The sequence below is a fragment of the Pristis pectinata genome, chromosome 9 (genome assembly GCF_009764475.1).
Source record: "Pristis pectinata isolate sPriPec2 chromosome 9, sPriPec2.1.pri, whole genome shotgun sequence".
Classification (NCBI taxonomy): Eukaryota; Metazoa; Chordata; class Chondrichthyes; order Rhinopristiformes; family Pristidae; genus Pristis; species Pristis pectinata.
This window is the reverse complement of record NC_067413.1, coordinates 44,127,936-44,143,228: the sequence shown is the minus strand read 5'-3', so window position 1 is coordinate 44,143,228 and position 15,293 is coordinate 44,127,936. Positions and strand designations below refer to the sequence as shown.

Here is a 15,293-nt window from a genome sequence, read left to right as displayed (position 1 = left end):
ATGATATCAAAACAAAAAATCAGAGGGAAGCATGGACACTTCAAATTCAATATCTACTTCTATGGCCCACTTAAAGTTGTCTAGTATTGTGCAATTAGATAGATCTCATAAGCTACATTATGATTGTGTGTATATAAAGCACCAGTAGAGAGAGGTTGCTCATGTTTATGGAGCAGCACAAGCTTTGTTCAGCAGAATTTCATGCTGCTGTAACTATGATTAATGGGTTCTTCCATCCTGCCATTTCTCACGTGTCTTCATTAACTTCATTGAACAAATCAATTTGAAGGCCCATGCCTTTTGCACACAGGTATTGTCAGTGAAGATATCTGCTCACTCTAATGCCCTCTACAAACACAGTTGATCATGGTGCTTTAACATTCGAGTGACAGATATAGCCTCCATACATGTGATTCATTATTTGGCAGTCATTTTAATAATGGGTAGATGAAGCTGAAAGTCAAGGCTTATATTTGTCAACTCCAGTTCAGCAAACATCAGAGAATTCAAGCTTATACCTTTAGTCATGATCCTAATAATCCAGCTAACAAGCTCGAATAGTCTTGCAAAGCTAGATGTGCACATTTTATCAACACTGATAATTTTTAGGTAACACAGGCACTGGAATTTATGGTTCATTCACTGGAATTTCAAATATCCTGTCCCAATGACTTACATCACTGGCAGTTGTGCATCCAAAGATCTTCAGGCTGCAAAGGATATAGCAAGCTCTCACTTCTCCTTCAAATTGTTTTGTATTGTACCACAGTGGAGAGGGAAATCCACCCTGGGTGTTCAGGTTTCCTCCCACATCCCGGGGACATGTGGGTCGGTGGGCTGATTTGCCACTGTGGATTGCCCCAAGTGTGTGGTTGGATGGAAGAGTCTGGGACAAGTTGAGAGGAATATGGGAAGAATAATATGGGAGTTATAGAGTAGGATTGGTGTGAATGGGTGCTTGATGGTCAGCATGGACTTGGTGAACTGAAGGGATTGTTTCTGTTCTGTTTGACTCTATGACAAAGCTTGGAAAACTGAAGATTTCTGAAAATGCTTCACCTCAGAAATGCACTGGTGAAAGCTAATTACCAGACTGGTTTGTCTGTGGCTTTTGCTCTGCATAACTTTAAGAGTACATGGTCAGTCACTGTATTGCTTTCACACATAGGAGAGAAGTAGTAATTATGGTGGCATAGTTCATCTCTGCAATGTGTAAGTGAAAACAATATGTACTATTTAATTCTGTGACATTCTTAGCCAGTTACTCCATGGAACAAACTACACGAGTTCCAGTTCACAGCAGATGCAGACCTGCATATGGGAACTGTTTTGGTGCTGAAAGCTTGGTTAGCACGGACATTAAAGGAGTCAAACGGCAAAACATGCAATAGGCAAAGTCACATTGGCTCCACAGTATTGATGTTTCAGGAACAGCAGAAATTCCCACAACCAGCAGAACTGAAGGGTCCCCGGGAAAGTTACCATCCTCGAGTCCTGTTGCCAACTGGATGATATCCACAACAGTAGTATAAAGCCCAGCTCAATTTATGGACTGGTTTCATGTCTATTAACTTTCTTAAAGAAAACATATTAGTTTTTGCTTTCAAAAAAGTATGATCAAAAATAATTTTCTTAAGTTTCTGGGATATGGTTGTGTGAATTCCAGTAGCTCTCATTTTACAGGTGATTATTTTCATATATAGCGTAGTAAATGAGTAAAAGAAGAGTGTGTGTGCACATCTACACCTGCGCATTCAGGATGGGAGAGGCAGGGGATGGGAGTTTGATGGGAGAAGAAAAGAAATTTCTCCTGTTCACCCAATTTGCCAATCCTGTGTCTGGCTTTGAAGGAGTTACATTGGCCAACATTTCTCCTCTCAACTATCTGTTCTATTGTTTGAGTCACTCCAGTTGACCAAGTTTAATGGTCTCTCCCTGCATTCAACATAATGGGCCTACCTTTCTGAAGATACTCCTGTAATAGAAGTCTTCTTTCTTCAGCCATGGACTCAGTTTGTGCAAGATAATTCTTAGGCGGAAAATCCGGAACACGATTGCTTCCAAAATATCTTCTCAGCTAAAATAAAAAACATTATATGTTATAGCACTTAACAAGATACACGTGTTTTCAAGTACTGTTAAAAAGAGACATAAATAATGGAGCATCTTTCAAAACCTCAGAACATCATTTAAAGTTCAGTGTAGGAAATAAGGCAGTCAAGTTGATGCACAGCTGATCACCTTTTATGTATAATATACTGTATATAAATGGCTGAGAGATAAATATTATCTAAGATACTGAAGGGAGAAACTCTGCTTTTCAAAATAGTGCCATGTGATCTTTTACATCCACCCTATAAGGTAGGTGCAGCTTCAGTTTAACATCTTATCTGACAAACGTCAATTTGAATAGTGCAATTCTCATCAGTGCTGCAGTACTGTGTATGTTCATTTCCAGAAAACCTTCAACATCGTATCTAGGTGGGTGCAGACATCAACAACAGCAACTTGCATTAAAGTTACTTTTAACATTGTAGGAAAAAGCCCAAGGCATTTCAGAGAAGCAAAATCAACCAAGTTGTATAAATCACCAGTAACATGCTACAGGAAAAATGTACCCCATTAAGGATCCAGATTGTTTAACCATATAGTTGCTGAACCTGATCAGCTCTTCTCATATCTAGCTAAATAGTTCGAAGGTCATTGACCCAAAACATTAGCTCTGTTTTTCTCTCTCTACAAACATTACCCAACCTTTTGAGTATTTTCATTCCACATATATAAAGCTCCTCCCAACATCCCATGAGGGAACACATACTGAAGGCATTTGAAACTAGTTAATGATTCACCTTTTGTGGGAGATCACAATGGATAAGTTTTCAATTACCATCTTGTTAGTACTTGAAAGATTTCAGCAACATACTTTGAACCTTTTATCCAAGTACCTCTGGACTGCTTTTTGCCATTAAATAGATGGAGGGCCCAAATTCACATCAAAAAAACTCTCCCAGCTCAGGATGTCAAGAAAACCTAAACTTGACAATGTTCCTCTGACTGGCAAAATTGAGCTGTCCCTATCTCTCTGTACCAAGCTCCTGTTCTAGACTTTTTTTCCCTCAAAAACTAAAAACTTACTTTAGTTCCCTCTTCACCTCTACCAAATAAGAGCAAAGATTTCCTCCCCTTTTCTCCTCATCCTGCACTATTGCAAGTATCAGAGCCAAAATGAAAATGTAATTGCTCGGTTCCCAATGATATACAATGAATGGAAACTCCAACAAGATGGAAGCAAGCAATCTTTCTTTTGCCTCAAACTAATAAATATACCCAGAAATTCCCTCTCAAGCAAATCAATGAAAATCCCAAAATACCTGACTGACTAAAGTACTCTTCCTGCCCCCATCACATCTGTTCCACTTCCTCACTCCAAGTTATAGTTGTACAAAATAACTTTAATGGTCCAGTATCTCCTGTAACTGTGACCCCCCCGATCCCCCCCACCCACCACCACCCCCACCACCCACCCACCCCCCCCACCCCCACCACCCCCCCAACCCCCCCCCCACCCATAGCAGGATCCTGTCTAAATAGGAATCCAAAGACTACAGGCTGGCAAAACCTGGCTCACGTTAATGCAGAGTGCGTGGAAGCAATAGTTCACCCAAGCATGAGTGTAAAATATCTCTTAGACTACAGGGTCACTCTAATCCTGTAAGGGTTCACATTTGTTCACTTTTCAAAAGGAGAATTGCAAGGAGGTGAAATTCATTCACCCTCCACGTAACATCTTTCACCATCCCAGAATACTGCACAAATGTAGGTATATATTTTGGCATGGACAGCTGTCAACACACTCATCCATCAGTTAATGTTAAAAGTCGCACTACATGCAATGGTTTGATTTCCAAAAATTACACCCCATCTGTTTCTATAAGGAATTTTTTTTTTAAAGTCACAGCTATTATAAATTTAAAGTATATGAGGCCTTGAAAATTTGGCAGAGAATAATGTCCATACCTCCCTCCCAAACCAGGATGACCTGAGAGCTCTCCACTTCTTCCCTGAACAGAGGTCCAAGCAATTACCCCCTCCATCACCACCGTTTTCCCTTTAACTCCACTCACTCACTCCCTCCAGATCAAGTGTAGTTTAGAGGGTTACTATGGGTCCAAGCTATCACATCTCTTGTGGGATACAGGTCATCCACAGGTTACAACAGGGTTCCATTCCTGAGAACTGTTCATTACCCAAACAGTTCTCAAGTTGGAAATGCGGCTGCCCAGCAATATATAAATAAAAACATAGGCCAACCAAGGCCAGCATGTAGTTAAATGAGGGCGTTTAACTCAGTCAAATTTCTCTACAAGATGCAATGATTTTGTCACGAACCAAGTTCCCACAAGGCAAAAGATGCCTACAGTCCCACAGCAGCTGGTAAATCCATCCTACCAGTCTCCCAAACTCTCACTTGTATGTACAGGCTCTCCATAAGTCAGGCTTTTGTAACCCAGGGAGGACCTGTACATGGAAATTCCTTGCCTTCTCAGGCCCTCTTGCTCACCTTTTTCCAGTGCATTGATGACTGTATCAGTGCTGCGTCCTGCCATCACAAAGAACTCAAAAATTTTATCGCCTCTGCTCCCACTTTCACCTGGTCTTTCTCTAATTTCCCTTCCCTTTCTTGAACTCTCTTTCACAGTTTAAAGGAATAGGTTAGTGGTCAGTATCCACTACAAATCCACAAACTCCCACAGCTATCTTGACCACAGCGCCTCCCATCCTATTTCCTCTGTCCTCCCAGTTTCTCTAACTCCCAGTGATGACATCTCCCAGTGCCTCTGTTTCCATTTTCATCAACTAATTCAACAAAGTGTAATTTCTGATACTTCTGATGTATCATTATCAGATACACCTTCCCCTTCCTTTTCAGCATTCCAAAGGGGCTGTTCCCTCTGTGATGCTTTGGTCACTATCCCATTTCCATATATATACCCACTCCCCTTCTGATGGCACCTTCCCAGGCGATTACACGCTTACCTGTTTACCTCCCCTCCGACCATCTGTGGATCCAAACACTCCTTCTAGGTGAAGCAGTAATTAGCTTGTAATTCTTCCAGTTTACAGTACTGCATTCAGTGCTCATGATGTGACCTCTTCCCCATTAGACAAGCCAAACGCAGATCAGGTGACCTCTTTACAGAAGACCCGTGGGCTGCGGAGCCTATTTCTGTGCCATATGACTCTGTGACTTCAGACTGCAAGGTCGATCCTGAGCTTCCAGTTGCCTATCTCATTAATTCACCAACCAACTCCCACTCTGATTTGTGTGTCTTTGGCCTCTTACATTGTTCCAACAACATCCAACACAAAAATCTCACAGCACCTCACCATCACTCAAGACACATTACAGCCTTCAGGACTCCATTTCAGACATCAGCCATTCCAGTCTTACAGCTTGCATATCCAGCATTTAATTTTTTCCCTCTTCTGGTTCTTCACATTTCATTTATGCCTCCTCCCATTCACCCCTCTTCCTGACACACTTTTACCACCCCCATTTTGCTGGCACTACCGCCACTTGTGTCGTTCCCTCTCTCGACCCTATCACTGACTTTCCCCTCTGTTCACTCCAGCCCTGCCTGCATCTCTGCAACTTAAATAGTCTCTCATTTCTAATTTTTTCCCTCACCAATGTGAAGCATTAACTCTATTCCTCTCTCCTCTGATGCTGCCTAACCTGCTGAGGATTTCCAGCATTTTGTGTTTTTACTTCAGAATAATGTATATCCTGCTTCTGAGCAAATGCAACAACTCAGTTGCATCAGCTACAAAGATACAGTAAATGTACTTGGTTTAATAATGGAGTTTACATTATTACAGGACCATGCTCACCCTGATACCTCTCATACAGCAACCCTGTCCTTCCGCCATTTATAACAATCATGAACAGGTGCTGTTAAGATGGGAGTCCAGCATCCCAGGTGGTCATTGGGAAGGGCAGCACAGTGGAACAGCAAGCAGAGCCACCACCTCACAGCACCAGACACCCAGGTTCAATACCAATCACAGGTGCTACCTGTGTGGAGTTCACTTGTTCTCCCAGAATTGGAGTATCCGGAGGACCAGGTGGGCTTCCTTCAGATACTCCAATTTTATCCCATGTCCCAAAGACGTGTGGGTTGGTAGGTTAAGTAGGTTAATTGGCCACTCTAAGTTGTCCCACGTGTGTATGCAAGTGGTAAAATCTGGGGGGTGGGGGGGGAGCTGATGAGAATGTGGGGAGAATTTAAAAAACGGGATACTGTAAATGCAGGCTGGGTGTAAGTGGGAAGTGGGTGGTTGGTGGTCAGTGCAAACTTGTCGAGCTGAAAGGCCTGTTTCGTGCTGTATGACTCTTAGATTGAAATAAAGGTTTGAGCTCCCTGACTTGCAAATGCCAAGCAGGGTCCTCTTACAAACAGGAAAACACCAGCTGATCCATCAAACCAGCCACTCACAGATGACACCTGGAGCATCACACTTAGATAACCATTGCAATCCCTCCCTCTCCTCTAATCCTCCCAAGAGGGAGGTCGGTAGGAGGAGAAGCTTGGAAGAAAAGCACAGCTCAGCAAAAGGAAAACAAATGTGGAAGACCTGCTCATCAATCCAATCAAGCAATGAAAAACTATTCCAGATCAGACAGTCTATGTAGATATTTGGTGTTCTGATTTCTTCAACCTGAATTAATGACCGTTTCCCCTTCCACAGATGCTACCTGGCCTACTGAGAGCTGCCAGCACTTAGTTTTTGTGAGAAATTAAAACAATCTGTACACATGCTATGGGAACAGTGGCCTTCTGAAGGTGTGTAGAGAGTCAGTGCACACCACACAAGCTGGCAATGCATTTCCGGGGCTCACTAATCCCGAAGAGATTGTCCGTCTACCTGAGATCACCAGTCACTTACCCTTGGACCAGCTGCTTCTTCCTGTGAGGTTGTGGATGCAGTCTTCCATTGGAAGATGGCTTCCAACACATGACAATGGTCCCACATAACACAGTACAGAGGAGAGCCTCCCCTACATAAGCGGTTGGCTGCACTGGCAGTTAGTGAACGCCTATCTGTTGGCTCACCATCTGCCACAGCTTTCAATGATATTCAATGTTTGAATGCTTTTGACACTACATATTTAGAAACACCAAGGCACTATGAGAAAATGATATTAAGAAAGAAAATGTTAAAAACAAATACATTTAAGCTAACAATGAAACCAAATAAAAAGTTCCATTTATTGTTCACCTGGCTGTCATTCCTGCCCATTCACTTCAACAGGACCACTGCACTTGTCTCAGGTCTAACAAGGCCAACAGGCAGTTTCCAGGCCCGAGAAGCCTGCTCTGCTCCATTGGACTCCACCAGTGTAATGCAAGAGCAACCAGCAGCACAGACAGCATTGCAGAAGACACCATGGCCAGCCTAAGTCAACACCAATACTAGGTTTCAGGACCCACCCAATGAAACATGAATAATTCTGACAGAAGCACTGGTACATGGGCAGAAAATCTGCCCCACTACATTAATGGAGTTTGATATAGGGATATGGGAGACGGCTTGAGTGGAATATTAGCATCAGCATGGACCAGTTGAGACAAGTACCCCAATTCTGTGCTGCAAGTAAATATTTTGGAAGCACTCTGGAAAACACTGGCCTAATATCCAATACAAAATTTAAAAACACACAGAAGTTGCTGGAAATACTCAGCAGGTCAGGCAGTATTTATGGAAGAGTCAACGGTTCCAGTTGAAGATGCTGTATCAGAGTTAGCTAAATATTGGGCTTTAACTGACCAACTGGACAAGACTCAATGAGCAAGGATAAGCATAACTACACCTCTTCTCTTACAGGGCAATGACTCCAACAGCAACAACCTGTACAGGTAAGTCCAGTCTAGACTGGCAGAACAGAACCTGTTTTTATCAACAAGAAATTCTAGTTACAACTGGAAGGCACAACTCTTAACTATCGCAGCCACTGTTCAGTTCCATTGACTCACCTGAATCAGAACACTGTGGTTTCAAGTCCCATTCCAAAGCCTTGAGCACAGAATCTAGACTGACACTCCCAGTACTGTCAAAAGAGCTACACTTCAGGTTAGATATTAACTGAATCACAGATAGACATAATAAATTCTATGGCATTATTTTAAGTGGGTTGGGGGAAGGGGGGAAAGAGAGAGAAAGAAATCTTCCCTGCTGTTTTGGACAATACTTATTTCTCAATCAATACTATATATAGATTGCCTAATCAGTTTCTCAATGTTATAGAGAGATACAGCATAGAAACAGGCCCTTCGGCCCACCAAGTCTGTACCCACTCACCCTACATTAATCCCATGTTTTATTCTCCCCACATTCACATCAATTACCCCCATCCCCCCCAAGATTCTACCATCCTCCTACAGATTACTAAAACAGGTTAGGGTAGGATTAGTGTAAAGTTGGACGCTTGATGGTTGCAGGGATGCAGTGGGCCTGTTTTTGTGCTGTATCACCCTACAAGCCCAATGGAAATGTAATCCAGCATCTGACAAATTACAAAGGCCAGGGCAATCAAGCTTCAACTAGACCATGAGCCTGTCGAAAGAGTGAAGACCTGGGTCACCCTTCCCGATCAATAAGCATTGATTTCTGCAGGAAAGTGCAGCCGGAAGAGAATGATGGATAGATCATTCCTTGTCTAGGAACCAAGAAATATTATTTGCATGTCCTCATAACTATACCATAACTTTTGGTTTAAAAGCTACAAAGACTACCATCAGAGCGGTTGTTTTCACCAGACCAATGACCTTCCATTACAAATGTTACAATGGACTAACGACCATACACTACATGGATGGAATCAGGCAGTGAAGCCATCCTTGGTCATTAACCTGTAGGTTGCTATCCAAGTCACAAATACAAGCCCACACCAAACAAAATGTAGTTCATTGGCAAGATGCAAGACTAACCAATGAGCCATGCTTCAGCATCACCCGTCACTCTTATGGAAGAGCAGAGGGAGCAATTTTAAGAAATGAAACACAGCCGCATTTGTAAGAATTCAGATTTATGCTTCCAGGTAATTACGCTCATATATCTGTCCAAAAACTCTAACATAAAAAAGATCATAAACCTATCTTTGAAATAAAGTTATCATGTGTTCATTATTCCAACTTCCATTTGAATTGGGAATATTTACATTTGGTATGCCAATGCTACAACCTTCAGAGTTTCATCTGCTTCACCACAGGGCTTTTTAAATAACAGAAAACTGCCCGTCAAGAAGAGATTTATTATGCTGAAATAAAATATAATGGTAATCAGCACTGAAATCTGAGTGCCCTGGAATGTGCATCAGACATTGGCATTTTTACACCAAAAAAGGATCAAGGTAAATAACACCAACATACCAGCTAACTGCAGTCATCAGACAACTGAAAAATAAAAATCAGATTTGCCTGAAGCAGGTAGAAATAAATTGGATTTAACTCTATGTTACTGCTAATTTCTAAGGTCAGACGAAAACACAACATAGAAACCATAGAAACTATAGAAAACTACAGCACAGAAAACAGGCCATTTGGCCCTTCTAGTCTGTGCCAAAACATTATTCTGCTAGTCCCATTTACCTGCCCCCAGCCTATACCCCTCCAGACCTCTCTCGTCCATGTATCTATCCAATTTACTCTTAAAAGTTAAGAGTGAGCCCGCATTTACCACATCAGACGGCAGCCCATTCCACACTCCCACCACTCTTTGAGTGAAGAAGTTCCCTCTAATGTCCCCCCTAAACCTTTCCCCTTTCACCCTAAAGCCATGTCCCCTCGTACTTATCTCTCCTAATCTAGGTGGAAAGAGCCTACTTGCATTAACTCTGTCTATGACCCTCATCATTTTGTAAACCTCTATCATATCTCCCCTCATTCTTCTCCGCTCCAAGGAATAAAGTCCTAACATGCTCAATCTTTCCCTGTCACTCAACTTCTGAAGACCCGGCAACATTCTTGTAAATCTCCTCTGCACTCTTTCAATCTTACTGACATCCTTCCTGTAGTTCGGCGACCAGAACTGCACACAATATTCTAAATTTGGTCTCACCAATGACTTATACAACCTCACCAAAACATTCCAACTCCAATACTCAATACTTTGATTTATAAATGCCAGGATGCCAAAAGCCTTCTTTACAACTCTGTCTACCTGTGACTCTACTTTCAGGGAATTATGTATCTGAACTCCCAGATCCCTTTGTTCCTCCGCACTCCTCAGTGCCCTACCATTTACTGTGTATGTCCTCCCTTGATTTGTCCTTCCAAAATGCAATACCTCACACTTGTCCGCATTAAATTCCATCTGCCATTTTCTGGACCATTTTTCTATTTGGTCCAGATCCCTCCGCAAGCTTTGAAAGCCTTCCTCGCTGTCCACTACACCTCCAATCTTAGTGTCATCCGCAAACAGTGGTCTGCAATGTTCCCTTATGTCCTATTGAATAAATTATTGTTCAAAAATAAGCATTTCAGTAAAATGTTGTCCATCAGCACTCATGCCAATATCTGCTTTGCCACATCTGTCACCTTCTTCAGAAAATCAAAAAACTGCACATCTGAAATAAAAACAGAAGCTGGAACAGGAGTTGGATGCTGCCTGACCTCCAGAGCATTTCCAGCTGTTATCTCCTTCAGTTGCATCAGCAAAACTGATATGTTAAAATTTGCATTATCGTGTAGTGTGACTCTTTTCATTCGAATAATGCATTGCCAAACAGGTGTGGCATGGGAATTACAGGAGGGACAATGAAACTGCAAATTGCTCACAAAAGAAACTGAATGTTACCCACAGCAAAGCAATCATCACTCATCTACACATAAGTCATGGAACGATCATCTAATCACAAATTCCTGTTTTACTGCAACAGAAACTTGCATTTACATAGCATCTTTCCTGCAGTAAAAAGTCCTGAGGTGCTTTTTCTATTAAGCAAAGCATTAGAATGAGGCACACAGGAGCCATTATGTCAATCAATCAAATCCTCAGTTATGGAGGCAGTGCCTCAAAAAGGGGACTTGGAAAAGTTTAAGGAGAGAATTCCAGAGTTTAAGAGTCTTGACATCTAAGGCACAGTTGCCAATGGTGCCGCAAATAATATCAGAGGTCTGTAAGAGACTCGAATTGAAGATTAGAGGGCTAGAGAAAGTCACAAAGATAGGGAGGGTTTAGACCTTGGTAGAATTTAAAAGCAAGATTTCACCCATTCAACTTTGCAGGATTCAACTTTAGCTTTGGTTTATCCACTTTAGAAACATATAGAATATTACTTTCAATAAATACTTTTAATTAAATTGCATTTTTCCCCAACTCTTTCTCTTGAAGAATAAAAGGCATTGAAAAACACGCAGTCGGACACTGCATCGGGAACAGCAGAATCTACAGCCCTGGTCACTGCAATGGGACAATTCTGTCCCTCAGACAAGTGGATTAACTCTGCAAACAAAGGGATAACCACTTGGTAAATAACTGCAACAATCCGGCCCACAACATTCCACAGTACTGGTGTTTGTTTACTGTTACAATGCAAGCATTCTATTGCCACGCTGATGGGTGCACATAAATTTGATTAGTAAAATGGGTACGTTCAAATTCAAAAATGAAGACTGGAAATGCTTTAAAATTATTGCATGGTATGAATAAGGTAAAAATTAAAGGGCAACTAATGAAATAAATCATCAGTTCCAGTTAATGGGGGTACTTAGAATTCCTTTGCACTGATTTCTGAACAATCCATGAACACTACCTCATTATTCCTTTTCTTTGCACTATTTCATTTTGTAATTTATAGATTTTTATGTCCTTGCACTGTACTGCTGCTGCAAAATAACAAATTTCACTTCATATGTCAGTGATAATAAACCTGATTCTGATTGGAGACTTCTACTGCTGGGCAATAAGATTACTTACTAAAAGTAGTATCATTGGAATGTTTACACAATATTTTTTTACTATAACCAAATCCTTAATTCTATAGTCAAATAACCCACTTTTTTGAAACCACCTTGACAAATATAAGTGTGTACAGTCCCACTACGTAGAACCAATATTGGCCCTACAAACTTAGAAAATTCTGTGAACATCGAGAAAGGTCCTTAAAATTACAGCACATCAAATACAGAGTGAGCAATCACTGACTGAAACTTGGTTGAGGTAAACACCATTAGTGAGTGTAATATGCATGGGTGTCTAACAACTAATTTGGCAATACTATTCGTCATCATTCATTCATGTATAGAGAAATATTTATTTCATGGCTGGTTCCTTCAACACAACTTGAAATAATAAAGGATGCAGTGATGCGTCACAGTATTTTCACTAACTTTGATCCATAACTCAGAAAATGAGCCAGTTTAATTAAATTAATATTCCTACTACAATTAAGAAAAATCTATTTGTAATTTAGAGACTGTTTTTGTCACTTCAAATGAAGGAATGTTGGTATTAAGTTTAATTCCAGGAATAGATGCCTTATTAAATTGCTTCTAAATCAGTATTTGCTGTTAAAAAGTGCATTTTATCTGTAAAACTTTATTTTATAGCTGTATATTGATAAATTTTTGTTTCTCATAGTAATTAATTCTTTTCTTACCATTCCAAAAGTAACTTGCATTTATAATGTCCAACAACCCAAAGCACTTCACCAACAACTATAGCAGAGAAGGTTCAGGAGAGGTTTAAGAGGGTTGTCAATAATTATTTTGAGTACAAGTAAGGCAAAGTGGCTTCCAGTGGTCAGTAACCAGAGGGCATAATTTTAGGTACAAAGCAAACAAGTCCAGATGAGGATAACATTTTTTTTAAAAATGCAACAAGTTTTCATCTTGAATGCAGAGGCTAAAAGTATTGTAGAAGCAGAACTTTTAAAAAGGATTTGGACAAATGCTGAAAAACTGCAGAACTTTGGGAAAAGGGGAGCAGAACAAGACTATTGGACAGGTCTTTAAATGAATAGATACAGGCACAATAGGCCAAATAATTTGCATCTTTGCTATATCATTCTATGATTCTAAATACTAATATTTGAAGACTAATCACTGCTGTAATAGAGGAAACAGGCAGCCATTTTGCATAATGCCAAGACCCACAAAGAGTAATGTAATAAGCAGATGATCCACCTTAGTGGGCTATAAATATTAGCAGCGAAGTCCCCTGCAGTTCCTCCAGCAGTCCTTTGTACATCCTTTTTAGGGGGGCAGCACCTCCAGCAATGCAGCACATCCAAATACTGCACTCGCAGCAGGATGACGTTTCCACAGGAGGACTGAATCCATAGCTCTCCAATTCAGCATAAGTGTGAACAACCGAGCCAAGACCAACATTTAACCTAACAGTGTGGGATTGCATCCCAGGGATCTGCTTTTCTATTAAATTAAATCCCATTCGATCCCAACAACAGCCAATCTGAACCCAATCCAGACCCGAGGACTTATAATTTATTTGATAACTGACTTGAACCCAACACATAATTGGGTCCCATCAGACTCAGGTTGGGTAGCTAACTCTATCAGTCTTTCTCCCACATCTACTCTTGTACTTGGATGTCATAAGGCCATATGGGTTGTAGATTGGATTTCCATCCCTTCACTCAGTTCCTTTGGTCAAACATAGCTCAGATTGAACATAGAACAGAGTGTCATAGAACAGAGTCAGACAGCGTGGAAACAGGCCCTTCAGCCCACCAATTCCCTGCTGATCATCAAGCATATTAATTTCTAATGGAGAACTCTGCAAAAACAGAATAAACTTAGATTCCTTAAGTATACTAATATTTAGTGCCACTGATAGAACAAAACTATACTGGAAAAAAGTCTCTACAAACAGAAGCATAATTGTTAATTGGAACTATGGTCCAATGTAGACAAATAATTGCAGCAAAGCAACTCCTCCTACATGCAAGTTTAGATCCCACAGGCAAGTCAAGATCAAACTTGCATTTTCCAGTTTCATAACAATGAAGATAAATAGATAAAAACTGAAAGTGCTGGAAGTACTCAGCAGGTCAAGCAGCATTTGTGGAGAAACAGGTAACAGTTCAGGTGGACAACCGTTCCATTAAAAACTTCTGCTGTTCTGCTTTTTGATAAATGCCACAAGGAATGAATAGGCAAGAAAATAATATCAAAGCTATCACAATTTCTGCACTAATCTCGGTTACACAGATTTTCCTTAAGATTTAAAGCTACCAAACAGCCAAAATTAGCCTTTCAGGGCAGCAGTACTTAGGTTAACAGTCGTTAAACAAAAAAAATCAGTTAGAAACATTAGTTTCCTTTTAAGAACAAAATTAAACTGCGATCAGTACCATCTCTCCAGAATGCAGCAACACCTAGCCCGCACCTCCAGTCTGCTTTAGTCTCGAGGCATGCACAATATACTCTGACCCCCTGTCCCTCCACGCCCCAATCTCTCCAACACTCCCCTGTCTACCTTTTCGTTCCATCTGTGCAGTTGGCTGTACCTCATTTTGCAGAAAAGAAATCCCTCCAGGTGAACACCGTACACCTAGAACACATCAGGGGAAAAAGTAAGAACTTTTAGTAAAGTAACTGAAGAAATAAGTACCGCGTGTGGTGTTCTTAGCAGTGGAAAGAAAGCGCCCTTTACCACATAGCGTGCTCCCAGAAAGTCGCAGCCTTCCTCTGTGTCCCCGATAGTGAACTGCATCTCTCCCAGAGATGAGCTCCAGCTATTCAGTGAAGGCAACGCACACTTGTCCCCTGGCTGCAGCAAGACTCCAAGGGGCGGTGTCAGAAGTGGAGATTTCTGGGACGGTGTAATTCACCGGTGCAAATACCACGGCTTCTTCAGATGCCATGCGGCAGTCTCCTCTCCCACTCTTGTGGAGGATTGTTCCTTTGCAACACACGGCAGAAACTTCCGTCCCTCTCACAACCCTTGCCCTGAGGTCTAACTCTTGTCACTGTTCCCCAGGGCAAGGCAGACTGAAGCACTAGGTGGGGCGAGACTAGACTTCCCCACATAGCTGGATATGGGATATCCAACAGATTGCCTCCTCAATCCTGGAGCGCTGCAGGGGTATTCCCCAGTCTTCGAAATTGTTAGAAGCAAGAAAGTATATCGCTGCTACCGTCAGGCAGGAGGTACAGAAGCCTGAAGTCCCACACTACCAGGTTCTGGAACAGCTACTTTCCTACAACCATCAGGTTCTCTGCACAACACTAACCCTACCTCAGCAATGGAACACTATGGACATCCTCTTG

General features: G+C 41.4%; 1 protein-coding gene across 3 annotated transcripts in view; it reads right to left on the bottom strand.

Annotated features, from left to right (window-relative positions):
• The window catches only part of LOC127574461 (sorting nexin-31-like), a 92,837-nt gene extending 77,877 nt beyond the window's left edge, over positions 1-14,960 (bottom strand). Inside the window, exons 1-3 of one of the 3 annotated variants that reach the window (XM_052023479.1) lie at positions 14,677-14,960; positions 14,500-14,574; positions 1,960-2,077 (exon numbers count right to left, since the gene is read on the bottom strand). In XM_052023479.1, the coding sequence (XP_051879439.1) occupies positions 1,960-2,077; positions 14,500-14,574; positions 14,677-14,736 (253 nt within the window). In that variant the 5' untranslated portion in view covers positions 14,737-14,960. Of the gene's footprint in view, positions 1-1,959; positions 2,078-14,499; positions 14,575-14,634 lie in introns of all 3 variants that reach the window. The other 2 variants (XM_052023481.1, XM_052023480.1) reach the window with 2 other exon arrangements.
• Positions 14,961-15,293: the final 333 nt, after the last annotated feature.